The sequence below is a fragment of the Procambarus clarkii genome, chromosome 48, assembly GCF_040958095.1.
Source record: "Procambarus clarkii isolate CNS0578487 chromosome 48, FALCON_Pclarkii_2.0, whole genome shotgun sequence".
NCBI lineage: Eukaryota > Metazoa > Arthropoda > Malacostraca > Decapoda > Cambaridae > Procambarus > Procambarus clarkii.
This window is the reverse complement of record NC_091197.1, coordinates 21852683-21870128: the sequence shown is the minus strand read 5'-3', so window position 1 is coordinate 21870128 and position 17446 is coordinate 21852683. Positions and strand designations below refer to the sequence as shown.

General features: G+C 46.3%; 1 protein-coding gene across 1 annotated transcript in view; it reads right to left on the bottom strand.

Annotated features, from left to right (window-relative positions):
• LOC123764810 (DNA-dependent protein kinase catalytic subunit) overlaps nucleotides 1-17446 on the bottom strand; it is a 746996-nt gene that overhangs the window by 200409 nt on the left and 529141 nt on the right. The window contains exon 36 of the mRNA XM_069302649.1: nucleotides 13544-13653. Within this exon, the coding sequence (XP_069158750.1) occupies nucleotides 13544-13653 (110 nt within the window). The remainder of the gene's footprint in view (nucleotides 1-13543; nucleotides 13654-17446) is intronic.

Here is a 17446-nt window from a genome sequence, read left to right as displayed (position 1 = left end):
TATACCTATCTACATGTTTTATTTACCAGAACTATGCAAGTAAGCCGGTATTGTGTCCAAACAGTACAGTGGCCACCATACACTGTGGCCACAAATCACACAGCAGACGACGCCATGATTACGACGTCACCTCCCTCACCAAAATAGCTCCACTCAACATACTCCTGGTGCTGTTATTACACTATTCACACACACTGTATATACCCATGTACATGTGTGTTCCCCATAGCGAACCACGAAGCTAGTATGGTGAGCAAAACAAGAGTTACTGCCACACAGTGAGGCTACCTCAATTCTCTCCCTTCCTCCCTCCCTAACCAAAATTCCTCCTTCCTACACACAACGCTAATTATAACCACAACCCAGGTCACTAATACCTGTAAATGAATAATTGACCACAAGTTTATTTTGAAAAGGAACCTAAAAAGTCGTTTGAAGATTCCTAGATGGACGAAATAATGCAATGGTGCTGTGGCTAGCACAGTGAACATCGTGAACAGCATTGAATCACTGATATTTGAACATTGTACCCAGTCATTATCACACTCGGGCTCTTCTATAATACTATCATGGCTAAATAAAACAGATTATATATATATTTTGACAATATTAGGCGATGCTGTGGTCACACGCTGAACAGCACTGCTGTGTGCTCATGCTGCGAGCGCCAGCCTTGGTTGCTCACTCACTACTGAGGCTCTGACACCCGGCAATGTGGACCATGATTTTTTTTAAAGATGGTGTCTGTTTACAAGAGCCCTGAGGAAGCTGATGTGAACCCCATGTAGCCGCGGGAATTTTGAATGGAACGTGAAAAATAAAAACACCCGAAGCCTGGGCCTGCAGGCGCGTTGCACAGTTAAAGGATTAAAGAATTCTGACAAAGAAAGGGCTCTAGGGGTGGTTCTAGATAGAAAACTGTCACCTGAGGACCACATTAACCCTTAAACTGCGCAACACGTCATATGAAGTGTTGAGTAACTTGCTATACATTGCGCATCACGTCATATGACGTGTTGGAGTACTACGCAAGATTTAAACGGCCCGCGGCTACACGGGGTTCACCACACCTTCATCAGGTCTCTTGTAAACAGACGCCATTTAAAAAAAAAATCGTGGGCCAAACTCCCGGGTGTTAGGGGCCTCAGTATTGAGTGAGCTACCAAGCCTGACACACGCAGCATGAGCTCACAGCACTGCTGTTCAGCTTGTGACCACAGCATTGCCTAAAAATGCCATAATATACTTCTTCGTGCTATTATGTAGCGATGATATTATTACAGAAGCCCCCTGACAGTGATAAAACTGACCAAGGTTCTGATAATAGCAGGATTGTGGTGATATTTAGCGCTGTGCGCCATGGAGGGAGGAGTAATGCTGTGAGAGGGAGGGTGGTGGCGATGTCTTCTGACTGTGTGGCCACCTTTTATTGACTGCACTCACCATACCAGCTTAGTGGTTTGCTATGGTGAACACAAATGTAGATACTTATATATAATGTGTGTATAGCGGGGTATAAACAGCAAGAGGAGTAGGTTGGGAGCCGCCATTTTGGTGAGGGTGGTGGCGTCGTCTGCACAATTTATCATATTGTTTACTGGTTCCCACGATGGTCTTTGGGCACCATACCAGTTTACTTGTACAAGTATGGTGAATAAAACAGGTAGATATTTATATATAATGTGTGTATATAGTGTAATAACACCACAAACAGTATTGATGGCTGCCGCCCTAGCCATCAGCTGACTGTGTGAAGTGCTACGTCTTTGTGCCTTTACTCACCATACACCGTACAGTTATGGTGAACAAAACATGTAAATACTTATATATAACGTCTGTATATAAAAGCAAAAACAGTATGGTGGGTGGAGAATGGTGGCAAGTCAGGTGAGGTGAGGGAGGGAGGAAGGGAATGGCAGCCAGTGGCAGGCTGCCACTACCTGCCACTGCCACTGCCACTCAGCATACCAACTTAGTGGTTCGTTATGGTGAACACAAATGTAGATACTTATATATATAGCGTCTGTATATAGTGAATAAAAGCAAAAACAGTATTTTGGGAGAAGAATGTGGGTGAGTCAGGTTACTTGAGGGAGGGCGTGAGTGGCTGACTGGTACACGGCGGTCACTCCTCGTTACTTTTTGACTCACAATAGCAACTTAGTGGTTCGTTACGGTGAACAAAACATACAGATACTTATATATAACCTGTGTATATAGTGTAATAACCAACAAAGTATTTGTTCACTGTTTGATGAACCTAATTGAATCAACAATATGCACACCATATTTTTGAGTACAGCGATGATTCACTCATTTTATTATATAAATATATCACACTACACACTATTGAATAATGTTACAGCAAAAAAACTACGAAAAATCAATCAGAGACATTGAAATAATTAGGTAATTATCTCATTGTGGCAACTCCAGCCTGACAGCTGGCGATCAACAGACCACCTGGTACGCACGCTAAGTCAGTGCCTGTTTTTTGCCAGACTTCCCCGCCCTATAGTGGGCAATACTGTATATGCTACTTACGATTTTTTTATTATTTTTCCCATGATCAGTGAACACAAATAAACAGGTTAGGAAGAATTTTTTTGTTTTTTTTTCAAAATTACATGCGCCTGTGGGGAACAAAGGATATTATACCCGTAGCATGTTAAGGGTTAAGAACATTGTGCGAGGAGCCTATGCTACACTTTCTAACCTCAGAATTGCTTTTAAATACATGGATGGCGAAATACTAAAGAAATTGTTCATAACTTTTATTAGACCAAAGCTGGAATATGCAGCAGTTGTATGGTGCCCATATCTTGAGAAGCACATCAACAAACTAGAAAATGTGCAACGACATGCCACTAAGTGGTTCCCAGATCTGAAGGACAAGAGCTACGAGGAGAGGTTAGAGGCATTAAATATGCAAAAACTAGAAGACAGAAGAAAAAGAGGCGATATGATCACTACGTTCAAAATAGTAACAGGAATCGATAAAATTGATAGGGAAGAATTCCTGAGACCCGGAACTTCAAGAACAAGAGGTCATAGATTTAAACTAATGAAACAAAGCTGCCGGAGAAATATACGAAAATTCACTTTTGTAAACAGAGTGGTAGACGGTTGGAACAAGTTAAGTGAGAAGGTGGTGGTGGTCAAAACCGTCAGTAATTTCAAAGCATTATATGACAAAGAGTGATGGGAAGACAGGACACCACGAGCGTAGCTCTCATCCTGTATCTACACTTAGGTAATTACACTTAGGTAATTACTATTGACAAAACCACATAAGTTCTGGAAGAAAAGCAAAATGCAGATGTTGTATACACAGACTTTGCAAAGGCGTTCAACAAATGTGACCATGGAGTGATAGCACACAAAATGAGGTCAATGGGAATAACTGGAAAAGTAGGACGCTGGATACTCAATTTCCTGTCGAACAGAACACAAAGAGTAACAGTCAATCAAATAAAATCGAGTCCAGGCGCAGTTAAAAGCAACTTACCTCAAGGTACAGTCTTTGCACTGTTCATTATTCTCATATCAGATATAGACAAAAATACACATCACAGCTTCGTGTCATCCTTCGCATGTGACACAAAAATCAGCATGAAAATTACCTCTGCTGAAGACATTGAAAAATTACAAGCAGATGTCAACAAAGATTTTGATTGGGCAGAAAATAACATGATGTTTAACAGTGATAAATTTCAGGTAGTCAGGTATGGCAAAAATGAGAATCTGAAACATAATATAGAGCACAAAACACAATCGAATCTTCCCATAGTAGAAAAACAGCATGTCAAGGATTTGCGAATAATAATGTCCGACGATCTAACGTTTAGGGAGCATAACGAAGCAAATATTGTGTCAGCCAGAAAAATGATAGGATGGATTACGAGAACTTTCAAATCCAGGGATCCCATCACAATGGTTGTACTCTTCAAGTCACTTGTGTTGTCCCGTCTCGAGTACTGCTCAGTACTCACTTCCCCCTTCAGAGCAAAAGAAATTGCTGAAATAGAGGGAATACAGGGAACATATATGGCACGCATAGACAAGACAAAACATCTAAATTATTGGGATCGTCTCAAAGCTCTCCAAATGTACTCTCTAGAAAGGAGACGAGAGAGATACCAAATAATATACACATGGAAAATACTGGAGGGCCAAGTTCCAAATCTACACAGTAAAATAACAACGTACTGGAGTGAACGATATGGAAGAAAATGCAAGATTGAACCAGTGAAGAGCAGAGGTGCCATAGGCACAATCAGAGAACACTGTATAAACATCAGAGGTCCGCGGTTGTTCAACGTCCTCCCAGCGATTATAAGAAATATTGCCGGAACAACTGTGGACATCAAGAGAAAACTGGACTGTTTTCTAAGAGAAGTTCCCGATCAGCAAGGCTGTGGTGGGTACGTGGGCCTGCGGGCCGCTCCAAGCAACAGCCTGGTGGACCAAACTCTCACAAGTCGAGCCTGGCCTCGGGCCGGGCTTGGGGAGAAGAAGAACTCCCAGAACCCCATCAAGCAGGTATCAAGCAGGTATTTACAAAGTTGTTGAAGTGTCGGTAATATTTCATGTAACATTCCGGAAAGATATATTTTATATAACTAAAATTAAATAAAGTTCATTGTGTAATTGCGTTCCAAGTTAGTTCCTGTGTTAGTGCCCATTCTATCACAGGTTACAATAAATTATTCCTTCATATGATGAGTTGGATCACACAAGGTGACAAGTGGACAACACAACAAGTGAACCATATTAACCAAACACCTCCCTCCCTCTCTTCCCTTAACCCTCCCTACTCTCCCCTAACCCCCCCTTACTCTTCCCTCAACCCCCCACACTCTTCCCTCAAGCCCCCACTCTTCCCTCAACCCCCCCCACTCTTCCCTCAACCCCCCCCCCCACTCTTCCCTCAACCCCCCCCACTCTTCCCTCAACCCCCCCACTCTTCCCTCAACCCCCCCCCACTCTTCCCTCAACCCTCCCCCCACTCTTCCCTCAACCCTCCCCCACTCTTCCCTCAACCCCTCCACACTTCCCTCAACCCCCCCCCCAACTCTTCCCTCAAACCCCCCCCACTCTTCCCTCAACCCCCCCTACTCTTCCCTCAAACCCCCCCCCCCCCACTCTTCCCTCAACCCCCCCACTCTTCCCTCAACCCCCCCACTCTTCCCTCAACCCCCCCCCACTCTTCCCTCAACCCCCCCCCACTCTTCCCTCAACCCCCCCACTCTTCCCTCAACCCCCCACTCTTTCCTCAACCCCCCCCCACTCTTCCCTCAACCCCCCACTCTTTCCTCAACCCCCCCCACTCTTCCCTCAACCCCCCCCCACTCTTCCCTCAAACCCCCCCCCACTCTTCCCTCAACCCCTCCACACTTCCCTCAACCCCCCCCCCACTCTTCCCTCAACCCCTCCACACTTCCCTCACCCCCCCCCACTCTTCCCTCAACCCCCCCCACTCTTTCCTCAACCCCCCCCCCCCCTACTCTTCCCTCAACCCCCCCCCACTCTTCCCTCAACCCCCCCCACTCTTCCCTCAACCCCCCCCCACTCTTCCCTCAACCCCCCCCCACTCTTCCCTCAACCCCCCCACTCTTCCCTCAACCCCCCCCACTCTTCCCTCAACCCCCCCCACTCTTCCCTCAACCCCTCCACACTTCCCTCAACCCCCCCCACTCTTCCCTCAACCCCCCCCACTCTTCCCTCAACCCCCCCCACTCTTCCCTCAACCCCCCCACTCTTTCCTCAACCCCCCCACTTTTCCCTCAACCCCCCACTCTTTCCTCAAACCCCCCCACTCTTCCCTCAACCCCCCCACTCTTCCCTCAACCCCCCCCACTCTTCCCTCAACCCCCCCCCCACTCTTCCCTCAACCCCCCCCCACTCTTCCCTCAACCCCCCCCCCACTCTTCCCTCAACCCCCCCCCCACTCTTCCCTCAACCCCCCCCACTCTTCCCTCAACCCCTCCACACTTCCCTCAACCCCCCCCCCACTCTTCCCTCAACCCCCCCCACTCTTCCCTCAACCCCCCACTCTTTCCTCAACCCCCCACTTTTCCCTCAACTCCCCCACTCTTTCCTCAACCCCCCCACTCTTCCCTCAACCCCCCCACTCTACCCTCAACTCCCCCCACTCTTCCCTCAACTCCCTCCACTCTTCCCTCAACCCCCCCACACTTCCCTCAACCCCCCCCCACTCTTCCCTCAACCCCCCCCACTCTTCCCTCAACCCCCCCCCACTCTTCCCTCAACCCCCCCCCACTCTTCCCTCAACCCCCCCCACTCTTCCCTCAACCCCCCCACTCTTCCCTCAAACCCCCCACTCTTCCCTCAACCCCCCCCACTCTTCCCTCAATCCTCCCCCCACTCTTCCCTCAACCCCCCCCACTCTTCCCTCAACCCCCCCCACTCTTCCCTCAACCCCTCCACACTTCCCTCAACCCCCCCCCACTCTTCCCTCAACCCCCCCCCCACTCTTCCCTCAACCCCCCCCACTCTTCCCTCAACCCCCCCACTCTTTCCTCAACCCCCCCACTTTTCCCTCAACCCCCCACTCTTTCCTCAAACCCCCCCACTCTTCCCTCAACCCCCCACTCTTCCTCAACCCCCCCCACTCTTCCCTCAACCCCCCCCACTCTTCCCTCAACCCCCCCCCACTCTTCCCTCAACCCCCCCCCCACTCTTCCCTCAACCCCCCCCCCACTCTTCCCTCAACCCCCCCCACTCTTCCCTCAACCCCTCCACACTTCCCTCAACCCCCCCCCCCCACTCTTCCCTCAACCCCCCCCACTCTTCCCTCAACCCCCCACTCTTTCCTCAACCCCCCACTTTTCCCTCAACTCCCCCACTCTTTCCTCAACCCCCCCACTCTTCCCTCAACCCCCCCACTCTACCCTCAACTCCCCCCACTCTTCCCTCAACTCCCTCCACTCTTCCCTCAACCCCCCCACACTTCCCTCAACCCCCCCCCACTCTTCCCTCAACCCCCCCCACTCTTCCCTCAACCCCCCCCCACTCTTCCCTCAACCCCCCCCCCACTCTTCCCTCAACCCCCCCCCACTCTTCCCTCAACCCCCCCACTCTTCCCTCAAACCCCCCACTCTTCCCTCAACCCCCCCCACTCTTCCCTCAATCCTCCCCCCACTCTTCCCTCAACCCCCCCACTCTTCCCTCAACCCCCCCCCCACTCTTCCCTCAACCCCCCCCCACTCTTCCCTCAACCCCCCCCCCACTCTTCCCTCAACCCCCCCACTCTTCCCTCAAACCCCCCACTCTTCCCTCAACCCCCCCCACTCTTCCCTCCCCCCACTCTTCCCTCAACCCCCCCACTCTTCCCTCAACCCCCCCCACACTTCCCTCAACCCCCCCCCACTCTTCCCTCAACCCCCCCCCCACTCTTCCTTCAACCCCCCCCCCACTCTTCCCTCAACCTCCCCCCCCCCCCCACTCTTTCCTCAATGCTACCGCAGACTGAAAAGCGAAGAATACACCAGAAAATATGGTAAACTAAAGGCGAAGGGAAGGAGGAATTGAAAACCCCTCCCCTGCAGCAAGAACTCTGTCCAGAAGCACAAAGGCCTAAGCAGGAGCAAGCAGAACCCAAGCACACCAAGCGGGCTTTCCCCAAGCACACCAAGCGGGCTTTCCCCAAGCACACCAAGCGGGCTTTCCCCAAGCACACCAAGCGGGCTTTCCCCAAGCACACCAAGCGAGCTTTCCCCAAGCACACCAAGCTGGCTTTCCCCAAGCATCAAAACCACTCAAGAGGCTCCAGGGGCAAAGCCTATCTCCAAGCCCCCTACCCTTGAAGAAAAGGCAGAATCCAAGGGATAAACCTCAATGAAGGGGGACCTGCTGGGAAGACCCAGAAGCCTCGTCAGGAGGAACAGACTCAAAGGCCTCCATCCCCACACTGAATGGGGCAGCCCCCAAGGGCCGCCAAAGTCTCATCTCCAATTAAACCCAGCCCCGAGCCTGAAACCCTCAGACGTTTGAGAGCCGGCAGCAGGAAGGGGGGGGGGGGGGGGGGAAGGGGAGCAAGGCGAACCACGCCAACAAGGGAAGGACTCGAGGGCAAGGACTGAAGACTGAACCAAGGCCAGAGCAACCAACGCTCCCTCCCCTACCCCACGGGGCAGCCCCGGGGCATTTGAGCGGGTGACCAATCTAGTGCGTTGCAACTGCATAAACCTACATTGCAACGCTATAGCCGCTTGACCCCTAAGATCTCCTGAAGAAGAATGGGGGAACAGGAGAATGAGCTGGGAACAAGACCCGCACGACTCTGGGCCGAAAGAGTCGGTGACCCAACAAGCAGCATGACGGATGTATCCCTACAAGAACCCCAGGCACTGGTGTTGCCAAAGCAAGTTGTAACCCCGTATGTTATCCAGGAAAACTGGCCCCTGTGAGGTGAGCAACCTCGTAAGCCTAGAGGAGAGCTGCCCTACTGAACCTAGGTAACACCTAATAGGAATTTGCAGCCTTCCAACGGGCAATAAAGTAAGCTAAAAGTAGGAAAGAGAACCCCGAGGAAGCACCACAACCCAGGGGTCCAGAAAGAGGCATGACCACTGCAATTATGCAAGCTGTGCAGCCCAGCGCGTTCAAACCAGCAACAATCACCCCTTACTCAGGGCCAAATGAAAGTACCGAGACCTAAGCTGACCCCAAGGGCAAGGCAGAAGCCAAGTAACCGCTACCACTATGGAAATGGGAACCCGAAGGACCCAAAGAAGAAAACTCTGAGACCCAAGGGGGTGTACTTACACAGCACTGAGGGAAGGGAGCCCCAAATGCTGCCAAGGGCTGCATAGCCCTTGGTACCAACTCCTGATCACCGTCAGCACCATCTTACCAGGCAGTCGGGACCATCTTGCATCCTACTGGGAGAAGGACCAACTAGAATCCTACTCCCTCATAAGAGGTGAGGAAGCTAAGAAAGTCATAGGACTCTACATAATGAAGAAAATAGCCTGCCAAAACAGCCAGGGGGTTATCTTCTTGAGGTTATCTCGAGATGATTTCGGGGCTTTTTAGTGTCCCCGCGGCTCGATCCTCGACCAGGCCTCCACCCCAGGAAGCAGCCCGTGACAGCTGACTAACACCCAGGTACCTATTTTACTGCTAGGTAACAGGGGCATAGGGTGAAAGAAACTCTGCCCATTGTTTCTCGCCAGCGCCTGGGATCGAACCCAGGACCACAGGATCACAAGTCCAGCGTGCTGTCCGCTCGGCCGACCGGCTCCCGGTCGGTCACAAAACATTCATACGGAAATATTTTGTAAAAATAATGTACAGTGGTACCTAAGAATACGAGTGTTCCTGTATACGAGTTTTTCGGAATACCAGCAGGATTTGCTAGGAAAATTTGCCTCGGAAGGGGAGGGTTGCCTCAGAAGACGAGGGTGTTGACACGCGTACAGGCCGACTAGCACATGGTGGCATGGCAATCGCGCCCAGAGACTATCCCGCCTGAATTCTTCATAAGGATTTACAGTTTTTTGTCCGTTTTTTGGCCATTTGAGCATAAAAGTTGTCATTATATATCTCGCCATGGGTCTCAAGAAAGCCATTGGTAAGGTTCAACCTAAGAAAATAGCTGTGAGTAGAGGCAGTAGAGGATGTCCCTTCTTGATTAAGAAAATGTGTGAAGTATAGGAAGAACTGCAAAGTTTTGTTGAAAAAACTCACTCAGATAAAGCTGTAGCAGGCCATTGCATTGACCTTTTAAATGACAATGTGATGTCTTACTACAGACAAGTGTTAAAATGTAGGGAAAACATTTTGACTGACACACACACACACACACACACACACTAGAAAACTACAAAGTGATGAGGAGGGGAAAGTGTGGTCATTAAGACGAGATCTTTCAAAAGAAGATAGAGAGAAGCTGAAACTGAACCTCGCCAAGGCAAAACGTTTAAATGAGAGCAGGAATGAAGAAGAAATCAATTCTTTTTTCTACAAAGTGATAGGGGTAGGCAGGCCAGTAAAGTGGTACATAAAGGCAAACCAACAAAATCATTAGAGAAAGGGGGAGTGAAAAATAAGAAGAGGGGGAACAAGTTCCTTAAGATTGCATACACCAACATAGATGGAGTAAGATCAAAGATACTGGAGTTAAGTGATATAATACAGCTGCAGACAACAGATATTGTTGCACTCACGGAGACAAAACTTGAAGATGCTATTTTAAATGAGGTCATATTCCCAAGGGGCTACTCAATTTGGAGACGGGACAGAAAAATCAGGAAAGGCGGTGGCGTTGCTGTGCTGGTGAAAGAACACCTAAAGGTGAACGAAATAGTGACGGCCAATCCACAAGAAGTTGACATAATAGCACTAGAGATCTGCCATGAGGATGATAAACTAATGATCATAAATGCATATAGTCCACCGCTAAGCAGCACATGGTCAAAGGAGGAGCTAAATAGTAAACGAGAAGGTCTTACAACAATAATGAGAGAGATCATAGCGAGAGCGGATAACGATAGTTCACGACTGTTGATAGTCAGCGACTTCAACTTGAAATCCATAGCCTGGGAAGCATGTGAAGCTTAAAACAGAAAATTTCTGGACCTGTAAATTTGTAGACCTCATCCTGGAAACATTCTTGTATCAACATGTTAAACAAGCTACGAGGATGAGGGAAGGGGACGTTCCCTCCATGCTAGATTTGATATTTACCAGGAAGGAGGAAGAAATATTTGACATTCAGTACCTTCCTCCCTTGGGTAAAAGTGACCATGTCTTTTTGGGAATAAAGTATGCAATGCATTATAATCTGGAAGAAAATATGACGGTCAATGCAATTGAAAAACCTGACTTTAGGAGAGGACATTATGGCAACCTTAGAAAATTTTTTAGTGAGTATAATTGGACAGACTTGTTGCTAGGCAAGGAAGTGAATGAGATGTATGTCAGGTTTTGTGAAATATATAATAGAGGCACAAAAAAATTTATACCAAAACAGAGAAGCAGTACTAGGAAACAGGATTGGTTCAACAGAAAGTGCGAGAGGGCCAGAGACCAAAAGACACAAAAATGGAATCAATACAGGAAGAGGCCGAACCCCCAAACATACCAGCGATACAAAGATGCGAGAAACAACAACACGGCAGTGAGGAGAGAGGCAGAAAGAAATTTTGAAAAAGGGATTGCACACAAATGTAAAACAGAACCAGGTCTATTCTATAAATTCATAAACAACAAATTGCAGGTAAAGGATAATATTCAGAGGTTGAAAATGGGAAATAGATTCACGGAAAATGAAAAGGAAATGTGTGAAACATTAAACGAAAAGTTCCAAAGTGTGTTTGTACAAAATGAAATCTTCAGGGAACCAGATACAATAAAAATTCCAGGGAACGACATAGAGCACATAGAGGTGTCTAGAGACGAAGTGGAAAAAATGCTCAAGGAGCTAAATAAGAACAAAGCAGTTGGTCCAGATGAAGTTTCACCATGGGTTCTGAGAGAATGTGCACCTGAGCTCAGCATTCCTTTTCAACTGATTTTTCAGGCATCCCGGTTTACAGGAGTTGTAGCTGATGTGTGGAAAAAGGCTAACATAGTTTCAATCTACAAAAGTGGAAGCAGGGAAGACCCCCTTAATTATAGACCGGTATCATTGACAAGTGTAATAGTCAAAATATTGGAAAAAATAATTAAATCTAAATGGGTAGAACACCTGGAGAGAAATGATATAATATCAGACAGACAGTATGGTTTTTGATCTGGAAGATCCTGTGTATCGAATTTACTCAGTTTCTATGATCGAGCAACAGAGATATTACATGAAAGAGATGGTTGGGTTGACTGCATCTATCTGGACCTAAAAAAGGCTTTCGACACAGTTCCACATAAGAGGTTGTTCTGGAAACTGGAAAATATTGGAGGAGTGACAGGTACGCTTCTAACATGGATGAAAAATTTTCTGACTGATAGAAAAATGAGGGCTGTGATCAGAGGCAATGTATCGGACTGGAGAAATGTCACAAGTGGAGTACAACAGGGTTCAGTTCTTACACCAGTGATGTTTATTGTCTACATAAATGATCTACCAGTTGGTATACAGAATTATATGAACATGTTTGCTGATGATGCTAAGATAACAGGAAGGATAAGAAACTTTGATGATTGTCATGCCCTTCAAGAAGACCTGGACAAAATAAGTATATGGAGCGCCACTTGGCAAATGGAATTTAATGTTAATAAATGCCATGTTCTGGAATGTGGAATAGGAGAACATAGACCCCACACAACCTATATATTATGTGAGAAATCTTTAAAGAATTCTGATAAAGAAAGAGATCTAGGAGTGGTTCTAGATAGAAAACTATCACCTGAGGACCACATAAAGAATATTTTGCGAGGAGCCTATGCCACGCTTTCTAACTTCAGAATTGCTTTTAAATACATGGATGGCGATATACTAAAGAAATTGTTCATGACTTTTGTTAGGTCAAAGCTAGAATATGCAGCAGTTGTGTGGTGCCCATATCTTAAGAAGCACATCTACAAACTGGAAAAGGTGCAAAGACATGCTACTAAGTGGCTCCCAGAACTGAAGGGCAAGAGCTACGAGGAGAGGTTAGAGGCATTAAATATGCCAAAACTAGAAGACAGAAGAAAAAGAGGTGATATGATCACTACATACAAAATAGTAACAGGAATTGATAAAATCGATAGGGAAGATTTCCTGAGACCTGGAACTTTAAGAACAAGAGGTCATAGATATAAACTAGCTAAACACAGATGCCGAAGAAATATAAGAAAATTCACTTTCGCAAACAGAGTGGTAGACGGTTAGAACAAGTTAGGGGAGAAGGTGGTGGAGGCCAAGACCGTCAGTAGTTTCAAAGCGTTATATGACAAAGAGTGCTGGGAAGACGGGACACCACGAGCGTCGTTCTCATCCTGTAAGTACACTTAGGTAATTACACTTAGGTAATTATACACACACACACACACACTATGGTAAATGTCAAGGATGGGTGGAAGTAGTTCATAAGGAATAAATGTATTTGAATGTAATGTACATGACAATTCACAAAGAGCATTAAAATCCTGATCTCAAAATGGTTGGCAATTGCTTAGGACGACTGTCGAGGATGGCAATGCTTTTGTCCGATGGTGTATACAGGTATTGTATTCTGAACTATATAACGAATAGATGAGTGATAGTTTTAATGTTTTATTATTCATTTTCTATAAATTGTTTACTGTATTATTCATCTTTTATTTCTACCCACCACATGAAAATGGGAAATGGAATAATTATGTATGTATGAATTAAAACCCAAGTTGATTCATAATTAAAATACCAACTTCTGGAACACTATCTACAAAGAATACAAATTGTCATGAAGTCATGTAATGAGAAGTGGCAAAGTTGCAAGGTGTGAAGGTGATTTTACTAAGAAAACCCAACTATATAACAAGCAAATGACAAACAACACCCTCAGAGATTAATATATGCATCTTTTATATAAAATTCTGATTTAGAAATGCTTACTAGATTCCTGAGTTGTTAGAAACTTTAAAATGAGGCCCAATACTTCTGCAGCTGCACCATATATGCTTGAGCGGTTAGCACCCAGCAGCCGAATCAGCAAACTCTCACACCTGTAAAACACAATGTAAACAAAATTAAAATAAAAATTAAATGATAATCAAAATATTTACCTTCCATATGTAAGTTGTCACGTGAATCCCCTGCATAGCAGTTTAACTGCCTTTTCCACTAACCCTCAATGCCTCTGCACTGGAAGTTCAGTTTTCTACACCAGCCAAGATGAGTCATCAGTTCTGCCACCTCTCCATACCTCCCCAGACCTGGCACGGCCTGGTACGACTCAGAAGCAAGCAGGGCGCCTCAGCTAACCGGTAGTTTGCCTTCACAAACAGTTAGCTGCCTTCAACTAGCAGTGGGGTGCCTCAACACAAGGCGCTGCCAGCCACAAACTAGCAGTTTGCTATTAGCATTTGTTACCACCTTGCGTTGACACCGGATGCGAGTCATCACTGCCAGACTATATTAAGGGGCACCGCCTCCCTAGAGAGCCAGTCTCGTAGTGCTCTTAGATCACCTTAGCCTCCTGCCACGCTGTCTGCCCTCAACCTATGTCCTGTGCCGGATGCTGTGGTGGTATGGTAGTTGTCTTCAGCACACTAGTATTGTCTTGTATCAGATTCAAACTTTCATATACTTATTTTATTTGTTCTACAATAACAGCCCAGTGTTCTCAGGTATCATTTGTGTGCCAAGCCGCCTGAGGGCCACGAAGCTCAACAAAGAAAATGGGAAGACATCGGTGCGCATTTTAAAACCAGTCCCAAAAAAATCAGATAAAAACCTGATTTTTGGCGATTATTTAAAGTGGATGACGCAAAGCTGCGTCATCCCCGGTATTACCGACAGTAAACGACTGTAGAATCTCGTCTTCACTCATCACACCATATCCTGGATCATTGGCATCTTGTTCAAGCCAATCAACCACATCCTGTCTTTCTAAGTTTTCGCCGGCATTTCTAAACATTCCAGGGATTTTATCTGTAAATCCTTCAAAATCCATTTCTTCATCCTCCTCATTTCTGACCGTAGACGTGAGGAGTTTTTTCCAGGAATTTTTCAAAGTCGATTCCTTTAATTCACTCCACACCTTGGCCCAGTTATAGATGGCTTCCTTGATTGTATAGTTCTTCAAATTCTGAAGTTTTTTTTTAGCCCTGTTATCCACACTGGGTTCAATATCTTCCGGAAGAGGCAAAAACCACCAAAACTTCGTTTAGCATTTTTTTGGTGTACAACCTCTTCGTAGCACAGATAACTCCCTGATCCATAGGCTGAATGAGAGAGGTTGTGTTAGGAGGAAGTGCCATACACGTTATCTTGCCATCATGTGAGGTTAACGTGTCAATTCTGGGGTGGGCAGGCGCATTATCAAGCAACAGTAATGCCCGAACTTCGCTTGGCCTTGTTTTGAGTTTCTTAATTTGATAGGCACGAACTTCCCTGCAGAACACGTCATGAAACCAGGAAAGAAAGATCTCTTGTGTAAACCATGCATTTTTTGAGTTATAATATTTCACTGGCAGTCTGTCCATGCAATGTTGCAAGGCTCTTGGTTTCTTAGATTTGCCAACAATTGCACACGTGATTCTGTCTGTGCCGTCGGCATTCGCACACATCATGGCTGAGAGCCTGTCCTTGCAAACCTTACGTCCTGGCACACAACCCTCACTCCTCATTGCTAGTTTTTTCTGGTAAACTCCTCCAATACAACCCAGTTTCATCTGCATTATAAATTTGATACGAATATATATTATTTGCCACAATATATTCTCGTAATTTATGTTTAAATGGTTCTACACTGCTTTCATCTGCACTCAGTTTTTCACCGACAATTTTCCTCTTCACAATATTGTGCCTACCCTTGAACCTTGCAACCCACCCTTCACTCGCTTCGAAATTCTTTATTCCAAGGCTTTCAGCAAATCTGCTTGCAGCATTTTGTATTTCTGGGCCGCAAATTGTCACGCCAGCTGTGCGGTGCTGAGCAAACCACTTGTACACAGCCTCATCCAACTGCACATGCGTCGTAGTTTTCATAGTTTTTCTACCACAACCTCCTTCACTTTCACAGGTTGAAATGAATTGCATAAGTTTCTATTTTTGTTTCCTTATATCAGAAACAGTACTAGTGCCTATATTAAATTCCTTGGCAACACTTGAGGTCGACCGGCCATGTTCACAAAGTTGTATAACACGTAGCTTGTCCTTAAGTGTTAGGACAACCTTCTTCCTCTTACCACCTCCAGAACGATTCATGCTGCTACCAGACATGGTCTTGGCCAAAAATGTTCAAAGTTACTATGAAAATAAAAAAGTTATTTAAAAAAATATTTCACTAATGGCGCGGCACTGTGGTGTAACACGAGGTTAGAGAGCACATGTCTTGACCAGGCCTGGACGGGTCCAGTCGGGGCAGGGAGGAGGCACGTTACGTAGGCCGCCAGGAGGAAAAAAAAAAATATATTTTTGAAGGAAACTTCAGCCTGTGCAAATTGTTTTTAGGAAACTTGTATGGATTTTTTTATTACATAATTACTAGTAATTCTTTTGATTTTAGCTATGATGAATTGTTCTAAAATTGATAGTAATTACTGTACTGTAGTGTATAGGGTACTCCCCATCCCCCCAGGTGGTCCCTCCCAATGCTCCCCTCTCTCCCGACACCATACACCCACCCCACCCCCACCTACACCATGCGCCTCGAGTCTCGGGCAGACGGGATTAATACCGTATGGCCCGCCTCATGTTTTCATATAAGGACAAAGGCACGATTATCCGGGCGACTGACCGGATAGTGTAATTTCTGCAGAAAATTAACCGGGCCCCAACATTTTATCTGACTAAACCTACTTTAATCCGGTCCCTGTGGCTATTTTGGCCGGATATTGTAATAACTTTATCCGATCGCGATTTTGGCCATATAAGGGCGTTTTCCGGATGTTTGAATCCCGGATAATCGCGGGGTTACAGTATATTGACATTATTAGGCGATGCTGTGGTCACACGCTGAACAGCAGAGCTGTGCGCCCATGCTGCGAGCACCAGCCTTGGTTGCTCGCTCACTACTGAGGCTCTGACACCCGGCAATGTGGACCATGATTTTTTTTGAAGATAGCGTCTGTTTACAAGAGCCATGAGGAAGCCCCATGTAGCGGCATGAGTTTTGAATGGAACGTGAAAAATAAAAACACCCGGAGGTGCATTGCGCACCCGAAGCATGGGCCTGCAGGCGTGTTGCGCAGTTAAAGGGTTACTGTTACTGTAAGGGTCAAAGCGGCATTTTTTTTTTTTTTGTATTTGTGTGACAGAGCCATACCACCTTGGTTCAGTATAGCTGCGATACCACAAACCATCACAGATTTGTAGGCCTGTCCAGGATGCTGTCCAAGGAGCTGTACTAAGAGTCTACCTCATTTTTCTTTTTTGTTCATTTTGTGTTTGTTTTGTATAGTCTTACCTGGTTACCTGGTTGATACCTGGTTGATGGGGTTCTGGGAGTTCTTCTACTCCCCAAACCCGGCCCGAGGCCAGGCTCGACTTGTGAGAGTTTGGTCCACCAGGCTGTTGCTTGGAGCGGCCCACAGGCCCACATACCCACCACAGCCCGGTTGGTCCGGCACTCCTTGGAGGAATAAATCTAGTTTCCTCTTGAAAATGTCCACGGTTGTTCCGGCAACCGTGGACATTGCCGGAACTTGTCTTGTTTATATATTTTTTTTCCCCCTTTTATATCAAAATTCTATTTTGTAATTGCCATTCTTGCCTTGTTTTCCTACAACCAGCCTTTTAATGCAGACAAGTATAGACCCAGAACTAAACCTCTTATCCACTATCTATGACAAT